Below are 14,980 nucleotides of genomic sequence, written 5' to 3' on the forward strand. Positions count from 1 at the left end.
CCCGCAGGCCCGCCGCGGCAGGCCAGGCCTCCCGCCCGCCGCGCCCGGCCCGAGGCGGGGCTACGATCCGCGCCCGCCCGGCCGCCCTCCGCCCCCGGCCGTGCGGCCAGCCCGGCCCGGCGGCGGGAGGCGGGCCACGGCGGCGCGGCGGCGGCGCGCCGCAGCGAGCGACGAGGCCGCCCGGCCCGGCCCGCCGGCCGCCCCCCTAGGCGCGCCGAGATTGGGGAATCGCGAGCAAGTACGTGCGCGTCTCCTGCCGCCGCCGCCGCCGCCGCCGCCGCCCGCCGCGGGCCGCCCGGGGCCGCCGCCGCCGACGACGCGGGAGGAGGAGAGAACCCGCCGCCGCCGCCGCCGCCGCGCGGCTCGCCGCCGCCGCCCGCCCGCCGGGCCCGCAGCCCGGGCCCCCGGCCGCAGGCGAGGCCCAGGCCGCGGCCGACATGAACCACCAGCAGCAGCAGCAGCAGCAGCAGCAGAAAGCGGGCGAGCAGCAGCTGAGCGAGCCCGAGGACATGGAGATGGAAGGTGAGGCCCGCGGGCCGGCCGCGGCGGGGCCGGGGGGCGCCTTCCATTGTGGCCGGGGGGAGCCGCGGGAGCCACGCGAGGGGCTCGCCATCTTTAAGCAGGCCCCGGCGGCCGCGGGCCTGGGCCTGGCCGGGCCGGGCGAGGCTGCACCGTCATGCCGGGCCCGCGCGCGGGGGGCGGCCGGCGGCCCCCTGCCCGGCTCATTGTCTGGGGCGCCTCCCGGCACAAAGCGCCCGCAGCCCGGACTTGTGAATTAGGGCGCCCCGGCCGCCGAGGGACGAGGCGTGTTCCGGCTGCTGGCGGCCGCGGGGTCGGGAGCCGGGCTCCGGGGGGCCGTGCTCCTTCGCGGGCGTTCCTGGTGCCTGCCTCGTCTGGCCTGGTTCCGGCCGGCGAGCTCGGGGAGCGCTCTGGCCCTCGGTGGACGCGGGGCTTGCCCGCACCTGCTCGCGTGCGCTCCCCCGGAGAGCCTGCCGAGGCTGCGAGGCGTTCCCCCGGATCGCTTTAAAACGGCACTTCCTAGCGTCGGGCTTCATTTTGAAACACCTGCAAGGAAGGCACATGTTCTCAGCCTTTGGACCGGCCCCGAGTTTTGAGCCGGGCGCTCTTCGTTTCTAAGTTACCTCTTCTTTTGGGGGGCAGTTTGGTACCTGACTCTGTGCGGTGCAATCAGCATCCGGCCAGGTGTGTGTTTGAAACTGCGCGAAAGCCCCCGCCGCACATGGCTACCTACAGCCGAATCAAAGCCGATTCCAAAGGTAACTTAATTTCTGTCCATGTGGCAGCAGTTTTCCCAGGTACTTTGAGATACAAGGTCTTGGTTGTAAAGGTTTGATGTAGAGTCTTTGGTTTACATCGCTCAGGCAGAGGTGGCCATTGGAAGGCATCTTTTATTTCTCGTGGCCCCAGCTACTTTAAGGGCAGAGCCAAAGAAGTCTTAAAAGATAGCTTTCTTACTGCCTTGAGGGGTAAGACTGGCAGGAGTCAAAAAGGGGTACCTGAGTGAGCGGAGCAGTGAATGTTCTCATTTTGCTTTGAGCAGAGATTTTGGGTTGTATAAATGAATGGAACCTTGCTCAGGAAGCTGAGGCAAAGCACCATTTGTCCGGTGGGGTGGCTACACGTGTGGGGCACTGCACCCTGGTTGGTGGGAACACTTTACCATGACTGGTATTCCCCTGTGAATAACTTACTGCCAGTAACTGGATGTTCACTGAAAAAATGGCTTGCCAGATTGCAGAAGGCAAAGTGGTGGAAATGCCTGCAGAAAGCACTTCCTAGTGGTACTTAACAATGGCAGTAATGGGGGACAGGAGAGCAGAGTCCACGCCAAGGACCCGGGCTGTATATTTCGATTGGCCTCAGCAAGGCAATAGCTGCACAGAGCTTTTGGCATGTGTGATTAAACCTACTAGTCGCAGGAATATGTTGCTGAGACCATTTTGTATATTCCTTTTATGCCCCGTAACAAAAAGGGTTGTTTTTCAGTTTCCTTTTTGAGTATCACTCTGTCAAGACAAGAGTCCAGTAGTGCTACACAGTGATTCCCCGTGTCCATTGTCTTACCACTTTTCAAGTGTTTTTGTGCACGAGTGAGAAGTAATAAACGTGGACATCGCTGAAGAGCCTATTTCTGGTGCAGAACTGTGCGTTTGGGGAAAGAGTCCTGCCCACAGGTTCCAAGGACTTTTCTGTAAGATGGGAGAGTGTAGAAGGGAGGTGGAAGAATTTTCAGAAGTCCATGCATGCTTCCAAGACTACTTTCTTTCTTCCTGGGGTTTTATTTTTATATCAAAGTTTGCATTGGAAAGGTCACCCCTAAAATTACTCATCTGCCGATGCACTAACATCTCAAAATTGGATAGTGAAGGTTGCAGTTATTAATGCTGATTCCTTAAACTTAAGAAACGCGTTTCTTTTGAGTGGACCTCTGTCCCAGATTCATTATCCAAAAGGTGCGTTGTCTGTAGGACTTCTGATTGTCAGCACCCCATGAGCACCCACAGGTGTGTGGTTTAAAAAGCTCCCTGTGTGTTAGGCAGTCTGTGTCAGCCTTTCTTAGCCTTCCCGCTGCTAAAACGTGGTGCTAGGTTTAGATATTGTAGTTGAGGATTGGGAAGAGTAGAAGAATCTCCTTGCTATTAAAAAACCCAGAGGGATGGGATTTAGTGACTATCAACTCTGGTTGGCTTCATATGCCAGGCTGTGATAGTGCCTTGAACCTGTTTGGTGTCTTTGCGCTGAGTCCAGTCGAATCAGCAGCTGGAAATTGTCAGGGTTCTGATCAGCTTGAGGAAAGGAAGGCTTTGTCAGTGAGTAGCATCCTACCCGCCCCTCCTGGGCAGGGCGGGTTTCGAAGGAGCTTGGGAGACTGGTTTGGTTGGTTGGTTTTTTCCTATCAATTGGTCAATGTTAGTTTGCTCTCCTCCTGCTCCACTTTATGGGGATAGCATTTGCTTTCGACTGAACTCTGCACAGCACTTGCATATCCGCTGGAGAATAACAACGCTCGGGATAGTTATTTTAAAAAATGGCTTGCTCTGAGCAGTTGGGAAAGTTATGAAGGGTGAGGGGTAGAGAGGGAGAAGATGGGGGGACATGCCGACAGTTCATCGGGGTCGGACCACATGCTTCCTGTAAGGCCTGGAGCAGTTGATCCCCACGTTTCAGGTCGGGAGGCAAATAGAACTGTGGGGCAATAGCATTATTAGGTCTGGCCAGGAAGGAATTTGCTTAGCAGTTTATTCATTGTCTAACTCAGAGGCGGTGCAGGCCGAGGGGCTGAAGGAGTGACTTGTGCAGGCCTCTGCCCCCTGAGTACTTGGAGAGGTGATAATCTGGTCTATGTTATGCCCGGTCCAGTCAACAGGAAGTTTTCCCAAGGCCTTGTTTCTGCTGCGGAGACTGGCGAGCACAAACGTAAATACCCTGATGTTTGTCCCTGGTTCTGCTGCCCATGTGAGCAGTCTCTGTTTCAGAGTGTAATCTCTGAAACTAATAGGGACAGACAGTTTTGTTTTGATTTTTTTTGTACAACACGCAGACCACTGCTCTCAGGACACCAAGCTGGGAGCAAATCAATGAGTCCTCTGCAGTTTTTGCAAAGAATTCATCATTGACATCTGTGTTTTCCATCTGGGGCGGCAGCAGCACTGGTGGGGTTCTGTTTCTTTCAAACTCGTGTGGGTAGGTGGAGTTTCAAGTTACTCTACTGCTGAGGCAGGTTTGGGAGTGGAAAGTGAATTGCCTTGGACACATGCATTCAGGTAAACCAAACGAGTGGATTTTATTCTATCTAAAATGCAAGTTTCCTCTTCAAATAGCACCGTAACAAGACAAAAAAAAATCACAGAATATGGGAGTATTGATTTTTCTCTCACGTTAGCTTTGGTTGGTAAAAGAACTCTTCGAAGCTATAAAATGAAAATCAACTCAGAGAACCCAGAAGAAATACAGGAAAAATTACGCCAAACCTAGAAACATCTGACTCTGAGCCTGTCAGGTTTTGATAGGATTGGAAGTTACTCCCCACAGGCATCAGCCCTCCTGATTTTCTCAGGCTGCTGATTTTGATTATCGGTGAACAAATAAAAGATTGATAACAGCAAATACGGGAAGGAAGCGAATACTTTCCTCCTTGATTTTTACTTTTTTGGAATTAGTTTTGTGGAAAGGGAGAAAGGGGCCATTGAGTAAACAGCTCCTCGTGGCGGGGCGGTTTGGTGCCTGAACAACAGGCTTTGGGCCAGGCCTGAGTTTGAGTGTGGACTTTGCCTTTTAATTGTGTGACCTCATGGCACATTACTTAAGCACTTCGTGCTTTGGTTTTTCTGCATCGTTGAAAAGCAGGTCAGTCCTATCTTGCAAGGTAATTGTGAGGGTGGAGGCACAAAGCACTTGTAAAGTGCCACATGCAGCCCTGGGAGCGTGGATGTTCAATTCATGGTGTTCCATGTGATGGTAAGCCTCGCACCAGAGGAAGGGATCTGTTTAGGAACAAAGCATGTTGTTATTTTCGGTGGTGTGCAGAAAATGCCCTACGGTAATTATATCCTAATGTGGATTAAGAAGAAAACATAACGAGCCTCAATTTAAGCACCATTATGGAATTCTAGGCTTGAGATGTCTCAATAGCTACTTAAGGTTAATGGTCTCATATTTTAAGAAACATGAAACGGGTAATGGAGGAGACCAGGGGACTCGGGGCATTGTGACATGGGTACTGAAGTGTGCTCAGCTCAGTAGCCCTCTGATAAGAATATTCTTGTTTTTTGGAAAACTTGTAGAGCATCTAGTGATGAATTTGGAATTGAGAATCAGGTCGCCGAGTCTCCAGACTGTGGGAGTCAGCCTCGCATCCTTCTCCCTGGATCCCCACACCCTTTGCCAAGCCCTTTTGGTTTTCCAGCCACCACCCTAAATGAGGCCCCTGTTGCCTCATGTTGGGACTTTGCAGTAGTCTTCCTCCTGGTCTCTGAGCCATCCTTCCTGAAGCTCACACAGCTGTGGAAATGGACTGCGCCCAGACCTGCCATGCCCCGTCACCCCCCTGCTTCAGAGCGCGCAGGTGTGCTGCCCTCTGTGGATGTGGGAAGTCGCACAGTCCAGGCCACGCCGTCAGGAGCCTCAGGATTGGCCTTGGCCTCCTTTGTGCTTTGGGCTTTGAGCACACACAGGTTTGTGCTTCACAGGGTGCACCCCCAGCTTTGGGGCCCCACGCTTGTATAGACAGCGATGGCTTCGTCCTTCTGGAATGCAGACAGAACAGATACCCCATGACGGTGGTTCAAAACCTGTTCCAGTGCCCCCTTCTAAACCAGAAAGGTGGTCTCAGCTGCTTGGCTTGCATTAGTCGTGTAGATCATGTGGTCACCATGCATGTACCCCCCCTCTTCCTCGGTGATGGTTTGTGTGGAAGGTGGTGAGCCTTTTCTGTTCAGTGTGCTTATGGGAGATCCTCATTCAGGAAACAGCAGTTCTAAGTCTAAACGGTAGAACAGGCGCTGGCTGGCAGGCAGGCAAGGTGGTGTGTGAGAGAGCTGCAGCCGTAAACCGATGTTGCTTTGATAGCTGCTAATTCAGTTTTATTGCTTTGAACCTAAGTTGCTTCGGATGGCATTTTTGATCCTTTTAGAAGGAAAAGCTTGTTTTTCAGAAGGGCATTGATGGATTTTCATAAATTACTGAAGGTTTCTTCTGAGTATTTTGAAAGGTGTTTTTGTTGTTCTTTCTGGTTTTTTGGATGAGTGGTATGTAGCCCTGGGTATTTGTTTGATTTCCAAGGCAAAGGGATCTTACTCTGGAGACCAAACGTTGTAACGAGGTATTTCTTTTTTTTTTTTTTTTTTAAGATTTTATTTATTTATTTGACAGAGACAGCCAGCGAGAGAGGGAACACAAGCAGGGGGAGTGGGAGAGGAAGAAGCAGGCTCCTAGGGGAGGAGCCTGATGTGGGGCTCGATCCCAGAACGCTGGGATCACGCCCTGAGCCGAAGGCAGACACTTAACGACTGCGCCATCCAGGCGCCCCGTAACGAGGTATTTCTTAACACGTACTGTGACAGAGGTAAATGTTCAGTGTCACCTGTTTCGTGAACTTGTTCTGAACTAATTTGGACTTAAGAAAGTTGGAGGAAGCAGGGTTTTAAGTGTCATGCGTAGGCAAGAGTCAGTTATGCCATTTTTCTAGTAAGTTAACACATGCCTTGGCTAATGAGAAGTCAGACGTGTTGAAATTCTCTTGAAGAGAAGCAGGCCTACTTCTGAGGGTTGGTAAATTAAACTTGGAAGTTGGGGATGGGGGTAACGAGAAAGTTTCTTATATCAGGAAATATACTGACCTGGGCAAGAGCTGAATGCTTCCAGAACACGGTGATGACATGGCTAAATGAGAGACTAGCAGAAGACTGGGGAGGGAGAGTAGCGTCTGGGAGGACACACCGGAGAAGTGGTGTCACAGCTCCTTGTTGGGTTGATGGGAGCTGGGGATAGAAACCTCCAGGGGGTTACAGTGAGTGCAGAGCTCAGTGCCTGGGGTTGGCTGGGCCCTCGCTGGGCTGTGCATGTGCTGCCTTGTAGCCACTTCAGTTCCTGGGGCAACCTTGAGGTGTGCCCTCCGTTCTTAGGTCACATTTGCTTATATGGACTAAGATGCCCAAGTGTCCTTTGGAAGAGTCCAGCTCACCTGGCTGAGGGAGCTTTGGCTTACCCAGTGTTTGAAGCGTGCGTGTTGAGTCTGAGTCCCAAGGTGGTGGTCTGCTCTTTTTGGGGGGGAGGGGAGAGTCATTGAAAATCTAAAAGCTGTAGAGAAGGAGGTTCCCTTGTGTGACCACAACTGTTCTGTGTGATTTTCCTGCCTGGCATGGAATATTCAAAACCCAGGTCCTTCCCTGGTTTGAATTCCATGCCGGTGAGTAGATCGGTTTTCCTGACATCCTGATACTGGTGGGGCAGTGTCTTGCATTTGTGCCAGCCCTCAGAATATCCACCTGGGCAGGATCTAGCTTTCACCGTAAGTTGCTAAACTCGCCTCTGGTGTGGAAATCGGTTGTATGAGTTTATTAAGGTGACCCATATTGTAGAGCGTGATACGCCCAAGGGTGTAGCCACGGGTGCCTGGGGTGGTCATCTGACATCTCTCGGCTCCCCCTTGTGCCACCTGTTTCAAAGTACTTTCAGGAATTGATGGGGGGCTTTTTCAGGGGAAACCACGTGCTCTAATGTGTCTGCTGAGCAAACCCGTGTTACTGGAGGGCCCCCCTTATAAAAAGGCTTATGGGCTGTGTGGCTGGGGTTGCAGGTGTATTTCATCAATGCACTTTTGGGAATACCTTCTATCTCAAGGCGCTTAATTGACCCTGTGCGGTGGCTGTCTTAAAACAAGTGCCTGTAACCCTTCTTCGCTGTTCCTGTGGTTACATAGTCAGCTCCTCCTAGTGCTTGCTGCTGACGTTTGGTACTTCTTATATTCTTACCTTGGAGGAGACATGATTTAAAGAAACTATGTGAAGTGGTTAAAAACATTCTTCATTCCATATTGTTGTTTTGTAACCGTCATAGACACTTGTAAGAATCGCCCCCAACGATTCTCAGCCATTCTCTCTTATATTTTGAGGAGTGTGTTAAGGATTAAGAGGGTGCGCAAATAGGGGGAAAAAGCCTGACTAGCCGAATGTCCTCAGAAGCATCTGGCGGTGGAGGTGGGCAGGATGCTGTGGCCTCTTTGTGAGCCCCAGCCTTTGGGCTGACCCTCCTTCTCAAGACTGGGAGCTACGGTGGCTAAGGAGCTGCTTCTCCTGGATGGGAATGGTGCGCTGCCCTAGCCACAAGGATTACTCATTTCTCCGAAGCGCTCCAGTCTCCTGGTTCTGATGAGAACAAATTGAGATCATGTTCCTACTTTAAACCCATCTTTCTCCAGAAATCCACTTGTTTTCATATGGGGGCAGGGGGAGATGCCATGTTGGGAGTGAGGACCTGTGCAATGCCTTGTGGTAGCCACTAGTTGCAGGGCAGCAATTTTAGGTTTAGAATAAAGTTGGGGTGCCCAGCTGGCTCAGTCGGTGGAGTGTGCGAGTCTAGACCTCAGGGTTGTGAGTTCGAGCCCCACACTGGGTGTAGGGATTACATTAAAAAAAAAATCCCATTCCTCAACCGACTAGCCACATTTCAGGCGTCGAATAGCCACTTGTGGCTGGTGGCCACCACATGGGACAGTGCAGGTACAGGGCACATCTGTCAACGGCAGAGAGTGTTAGTGGCCAGCGCTGGCCAACAGTGTCTTGTTGGATTCTTGGCTGGAGGGGTTTCTGGTAGCATTGGTATTTTGTGGAAACTGCAGTGTGTCCTGGGAAAGCTCAGGTAAAATGAATAAAATAGTTCTTGTGGCAAACCCTATACAGCAGGGCTTCTCCACTTGTGAAGAACCAGGTTTTTTCCCCTTAATTTCTAGTTCATTGTCACAGTTTCTAAAACGTATTTTGTAAAAATACAGTGCAAACAAATTACTTAAGTGAAATAAAATAGACCCACAAAATACAAGCTCCAGTTGATTATTAAATTCAACAAATGTAAAGTTAACTGTTGAAATCAGTTATTAGAACAAACACACATACTGAGAAAGAAAATTGCAGAAACTGTGTATCTTCATTGAAAGTGTGTATATAGGCCGTTAATATAAAGAAACTCGATTACACTTGTAACTTTGTCGTTCCACCGTGGTAACCAAACACAATTTTGTGTGAAATAGCAATTCCCCATATTGAAAGCCTACATGCACACTTTGAAGGAATGCAGCATACATGAGTAGTTTTTAAAGTAACAAATAATCTTCCTGCTCGATGGATGGCATGTCTACTACTCATAGGGGATGATGTTTGTCCAGATCATTTCTCTTTTGCTATTACTCCTGTGAATCCAGCACTGCGGACGTACGCTGATGAGAATGGGGGTGAGGGCTTAAAGTGATTTTACAGAATTTATCTGTGGACAGCTTCAACTGTATCCTATTAAATGTATAGCTAAATTATCTTTCATTCAAAGAAATGGGTTGCGGGTGATATCTACTTTTGGGTTACAGTTAACAAATGAACACTAGACTCTCACAAGGTGTAACGTGGTCCTGTGTGACATGCCACACCAGTTTGACAACACCCCAACTGGCCCCCAATGCTTTGGTGTTGGTGCAAAGTTCTCCCTCCCTCCCTCCCTCCCTCCCTCCTTCCCTCCTTCCCTCCCTCCCTCCTTTTTATTTTTTTTTAAAGATTTTATTTATTTGAGAGAGAAAGAGACACAGCAAGAGAGGGAACATAAGCAGGGGGAGTGGGAGAGGGAGAAGCAGGTTTCCTGCTGAGCAAAGAGTCCGATGCAGGGCTTGATTCTGGGACCGTGGGATCATGAGCTGAGCCAAAGGTAGACGCTTAAACGACTGAGCCACCCAGGCGCCCCTGGAAAGTTTCTGTGCTGGTTCTTCATTGTGCTTAGGTCCACAGAGGGGCCCCTGTTTGTGGACTCCGTGCAGGGCATGTCATTTTTAGCCCTGTCCTCTTTGCTTGCTTGTCTGGTTTTGGGATTGAGCCTTGCTCCTGACTCCTTTGCGCCCTAGTGGCAGCAGAGCAGTGCTTGCTGTGGTGCTCACAGAGCCCGGTTGCAGGACAGACATTGAGGATCCCCCTCTCAACGGGCAGGTACAGTGCTTGCTGCCCCTGGGTGTGACTGCCTGAGTGCGCGTGCCTGGAACCCATGTGCAGGGGGCGTCCTCAGGGGAGGGCTCTGAAGGTGCAGTGGACGGGAGGGGACTGGCTTCCCTCCGGAAGGGTGGGTCAGCTTAGGCTTTGCCGAGGAGACACAGTTCAGTTTGAGTAGGGGGGTGCTGGGGTGGTCAGAGGCAGATGCAGAATAGCGCGAAGAGGTTGGTCGGATCTGGACCTGTGAGTCTGTGGCAGAGGTTTAGAATCTGTGGTTGGTGGAATAATGGCCCTCAAAGATGTCCATGTCCTAATCCGTAGAGGCTGTGACTGTATTCCCTTACATGGCAAAGGTGATTAAGGATCCCTAGTGGGGAGATTATCCAGTGCTACACAGGTGGGCCCAGTGTAATCACAAGGATCCTTACATGTGAAAGGAGGAGGTCCAGGTCTGGTGGTGTGGTGTGGTGTGCTTTGGGAAGGCCATTGCTTGCTTTTAGGATGGAAAGGGGAGCCAAGGAATGAGGGAGGTCTCTAGAAGCTGGAAAAGGCAAGACAGATTCTCCCCCAGAGCCTCCAGAAGGGAACCCTGCTAACACCTTGATTTTAGCCCAGTGAGCCCCATTTTCAGACTTATAATCTCCAGAACTATAAAAGAATGCATGTGTGTTGTTTAAGCCACTGTTTATGGTAATCCGTTCCAGCAGCAATCAGAAAGTCATGCAGGATCCAGGGAAGTGGGTGGGAAGCCACAGGTGTGGGCCGGATATAGGTAGCTGGCCTCAGACGTGTAGGAGGCTCAAGGAGTGTGTAGCAGCTTACCCTCACTGAGGACTCCTCACTGTGTGTGCCAGGCTGTCCCGTGTATTAACTTACATACTTCTTACTACGACTTGGAGATAGATGCGTCATCACCCCTGGTTCACGGCAGAGCAGGGCACTGAGTTGTTACTCAGGGTCAGTGATAGGATTGGAACCCATGCAGTCTGGCTTCTCGACCAGTTGTGAGTCGTCCTACCCAGTAGGCCCTGTTGGTCATAAAAGTTGTGGTTACTGCTTCTTAGTTGAAACCCCTCTGCTGCCTTCTCCCACGTCTCTTACCTCACCGCCCCAAAGTGGTATGCTGCAGTTGGGCTTCCTAGTTGAACGTTTTTGTGTGGTTCACCACATGCTTTGAATATAGAAAGTAGCTTACTGCCAAAATAGGCCTGGGCCACATGTACAGTTCAGCAAGAGGAATATGGTGGCATAAGAAGATACAGAGCAAAATGATATGAGGTTTTTTTTTTTTAAAGATTTTATTTATTTATTCGACAGAGATAGAGACAGCCAGCAAGAGAGGGAACACAAGCAGGGGGAGTGGGAGAGGAAGAAGCAGGCTCCCAGCGGAGGAGCCTGATGCAGGGCTTGATCCCAGAACGGCGGGCTCACACCCTGAGCCGAAGGCAGACGCTTAATGACTGAGCCACCCAGGCACCCCAAAATGATAGAAATTTTTAAAGGTAGATGCCTCCTCCTTCGACATTGGAGGTAACCGAATCAGGTATTCAGTAACAGGTTATAATAAGATCCTGAGCTGAAATGAATCCTCCCAAAAGCAAACCGTTTGGACTCTGGGTATGTGGAGAGATAAAAATTGAGAAGGCTTAGCGGGGGCTCAGGGCGCAAACATACTGCATTTTAGAGTCCCTGATTCTTTGGACCTGGGTACCAGAGTGCTGGATTCCTTAAGGAGGCAGGGGCTGGAAGAGGCGGGGTGGTCTGGGTGGCCACTCTCCTGGCTCATTAGCTGTCAGCTGGCTGTGTGGCAGTGTTTTCATGGCATATTTTGAATATTTTTCTTTTGGGCCTCTTTCCCTGACAGGAAATAAAAAAATTATATATATATATATATATGGCTACTTTGGGAAGCATGTTTGGTTTGGAAAGTGATTGTAGCAGTCAAAAACTATAGCAGAACAATTCTAAATAAAGAAACCCTTCCGTGGCTGGGTGCTAGCTAGTCTTTGCCTATTAAGTAACTGAAGAAAGCTCAAGCAAATGTGACCTTTTTGTTTTAGTTTTCCTGAATGGCCCCTCTGCCCACACAGCGCAACACAAGACCTTGTGTTGTGTGGGCACAGGATTTTTCTTTTCTATAATTTCCTCTGAAAGCATACCTTTTTGGACATCACATTAGGTGCATGGTTTCACTCATGGTACCGATAGTAGATTTGGGATATTTATTGGTCTTCGTTTGTGCTCGAGTTTCTGCAGGGAAAACAGAGGTAGATGGGAGACACAAGTTCTGGCCGCAAGGGATGTGGCCAGGAGTGAAGATGCCCAGAACAAAGGGTAACACGCGGTAATGCCCAGGCAGCTGCTACCACATTGCACAACATTGAGGCCTTCAAGCGAGTTGACTTGGGGGTGTCTGGAGAAGATGCAGATAAGTGAGGTGGATCGCAGGTGTCCTAGTTGGGGGGGGGGTGTGCGTCACGATGCCTGGTGCCAGTCCCGCAGCTTCTGTATGTCGGACACAGCAGTGTGTGTGCTCACCAGCCATAGGCTGGTGCTCGTGGTTGTCTTAATAGGGAACTCAGTCTCAGTACCGTGGGGTGATGTGGAAAGTGTGGTCCCTGCCACACTACTAAGTCTTCAGCATGATTCTGGAGTTGGTTATGCATTACTTTGGAGGGTATATGGGGAGAGGGAGAACTACTGCAAATCCCAACATTTTTTCCTTGGAAAGCAGAGGCTCTTATTTACAATCTAATTTCTGTTTTGATGAATTAAGTCCCTTTTTTTTTTTTTAAAGGCCTTTATTTTTTTCTTGAAAATCTGTGTTCCATTTTGGGTATGCTATCAGAAGGCACTCACTTAGTCAAAGAATTTTGCTTTTGAGCAGAAAGTCTCTGTCAAGCCTCCTGCTCTACAGATGAAGACCCCAAGCCTCCAAGGGATGGAGCGGTTTCTAGACTTAACACTGTCCAGTATTGTAGCCAGTAGCCACTCGTGGCTGAGTAGATTTAAGCTAATTAAAATTAAGTAAAATTAAATATTCGGTTCCTCATTCTGACTAGCTACTTTCAGGGGCTCATAGCTGGTGCATGGGGTGGTGGCTTTGGTATTGGATGGTGCAGCTATGGAACATCTCCTTGAGCACAATATTGGATGGGGCAGGGATGCTCTGGACCCAGCCTCTGCGCTGGATTTTAGCTCTGCCTCTCTAGTGCGTGCTGCCTTGAACAGGATCTTCTAGCATAATGGAAAACCAGGCATTTTCTTCTGTAATTACCAAGGAAGAAGTTTCCCCAAAAACCGGCTCAGCAAAGTGCAGACTTGCTGATAATCTCTCAGTCACCGCCCCAGGCACTGGGGGTGGGGGTGGTTTGCAAAGACGACCAAGTGATAAGTTGTCTTTGCTTAAGGAAAGTCAGTGGGACATAGATAGGTCCTGTGAGCACATGCATAATTACTGCAGGGTAGAAGGTTAGTGCCACCGAGGTGAGGAGCTAGGGTTATGGAAGTGAGGAGAAAGATTTCATCAGCTGTGGGGAAGCCGCAAGGCCGGGTCTGTGGTGCCGGGGAGTGGGCTGTGAGGGACAGATGCCGGGATGCTTGCCTGTTGAGTTCAGGGAGTTTGAGGTGAGAGCCAGAGGCAAGGCTTCCCGGCAGATGAAAAGAGGCACCTTTGTATTTCCTGAACATGTTCATTATAGTATCATTAACACATTGTGTGCTGTTTCTTTGCTTTACTCCCCATCAGACTTTGAGGTCAGAGGATTAGGGGAGAGCCTGGGTCTTTTCCCCAGTAGTACAGGCAATCCAGGTGCACGGCATTTTTGTATTTTAGTTTAAATGAGATGGGAACATGCCACAATGTTTAATGCTAACTCCTTTTTTTTTTTTTTAAGATTTTATTTATTTATTTGACAGGGATAGAGACAGCCAGCGAGAGAGGGAACACAAGCAGGGGGAGTGGGAGAGGAAGAAGCAGGCTCATAGCAGAGGAGCCTGACGTGGGGCTCGATCCCATAGTGGGGCTCGATCCCATAACGCTGGGATCACGCCCTGAGCTGAAGGCAGATGCTTCATCGCTGTGCCACCCAGGCGCCCCTTAATGCTAACTCTTGATTTTACCTGCTTTGGTAACAGTTACAAACAGTTAGATTTGCACCTGTCCTTCTACAAGTCTTTTCGATAAAATGTGTTAGTCACTATGATTTTTAAAATAGCAACTTCTGTTGAGACATAATCCACATATGTCCCCATCTACCCATCGAAAGCATACTGTTCAGTGGGTTCTAGTATATTCCCAGTTGTGCAACCCTCAGCAATCAGATTTCAAACATTTTCATTACCCCCCAGACAAAATCCTCTATTCATTAGGGACGCTCCCCTTCTCCCTGCGTCCTGGGCAGCCACCAGTCTCCTCTTTCTTCAGATCTGCCGCTTCTGGACGTGTCATATAAATGGACTCACAGTGTGTGGTCTTCTGTGTCCAGCTTCTTGCACTGACAGTCCCATCCTCAGGTTTGTTCACGTGGTAGTTGTATACGGGCTCTGTCGTGTGGAAGCTCACTGTGGTTCATGTAGGGTCAGGAAGATGTATAGGCTCTCATGGTTCTGCCATCTGCAGTAGGTTTTATTCAGTATGTTTTAAAGGGGCTTGGGGGACGCCTGGGTGGCTCAGTCAGTTAAGCGTCTGCCTTCCGCTCAGGTCATGATCCCGCAGTCGGCGGATCGAGTCCCTGCATTGGGCTCCTGGCTCAGCAGGAGCTGCCTTCTCCCTTGCCTGCTGCTCGCCCTGCTTGTGCTCTCTCTCTCTCTGACAAATAAATAAAATCTTAAAAAAAAATAAAGGGACTTAGAACTTTTTGTGGTTATGCATGCGCTTGGCTACTAAGTTGAATGAACTGTGGGTGGTGCAGGGTGGGGATACCAGTGTCATTTGAGGGTTCAAGCAGAGCTGCAGAGTAGCAGTAGAAATGAGGGATTTATTAGATTAAAAAAAAGATTTTATTTATTTATTTGAGAGAGAACAAGAGTGAGAGAGCACAAGCAATGGGGGAGCAGCATGGTGGAAGGGAGAAGCAGGCTCCTCGCTCAGCAGGGAGCCCGATGGGGGGCTCGATCCCAGAACCCTGGGATGGTGCCCTGAGCAGAAGGCAGACGCTTCACCGACTGAGCCACCCAGGCGCCCCGGATTTACTGGATTTTACCATGCACAAACGTGGGAGCTGCTCACAGTCTGTCGCTACTGGATCTGGTGTTGGAGTCCATTGGGCATGTAG

The 14,980-nt window shown here is 50.1% G+C and overlaps 1 protein-coding gene across 1 annotated transcript in view; it reads left to right on the plus strand.

The window, feature by feature from the left end:
* The first annotated feature begins 422 nt into the window (after positions 1-422).
* The window catches only part of USP7 (ubiquitin specific peptidase 7), a 62,390-nt gene continuing 47,832 nt past the window's right edge, over positions 423-14,980 (plus strand). Inside the window, exon 1 of the mRNA XM_040635341.1 lies at positions 423-522. Within this exon, the coding sequence (XP_040491275.1) occupies positions 438-522 (85 nt within the window). The 5' untranslated portion in view covers positions 423-437. The remainder of the gene's footprint in view (positions 523-14,980) is intronic.

The sequence above is a fragment of the Ursus maritimus genome, unplaced genomic scaffold (genome assembly GCF_017311325.1).
Source record: "Ursus maritimus isolate PB19 unplaced genomic scaffold, ASM1731132v1 scaffold_2, whole genome shotgun sequence".
Classification (NCBI taxonomy): domain Eukaryota; kingdom Metazoa; phylum Chordata; class Mammalia; order Carnivora; family Ursidae; genus Ursus; species Ursus maritimus.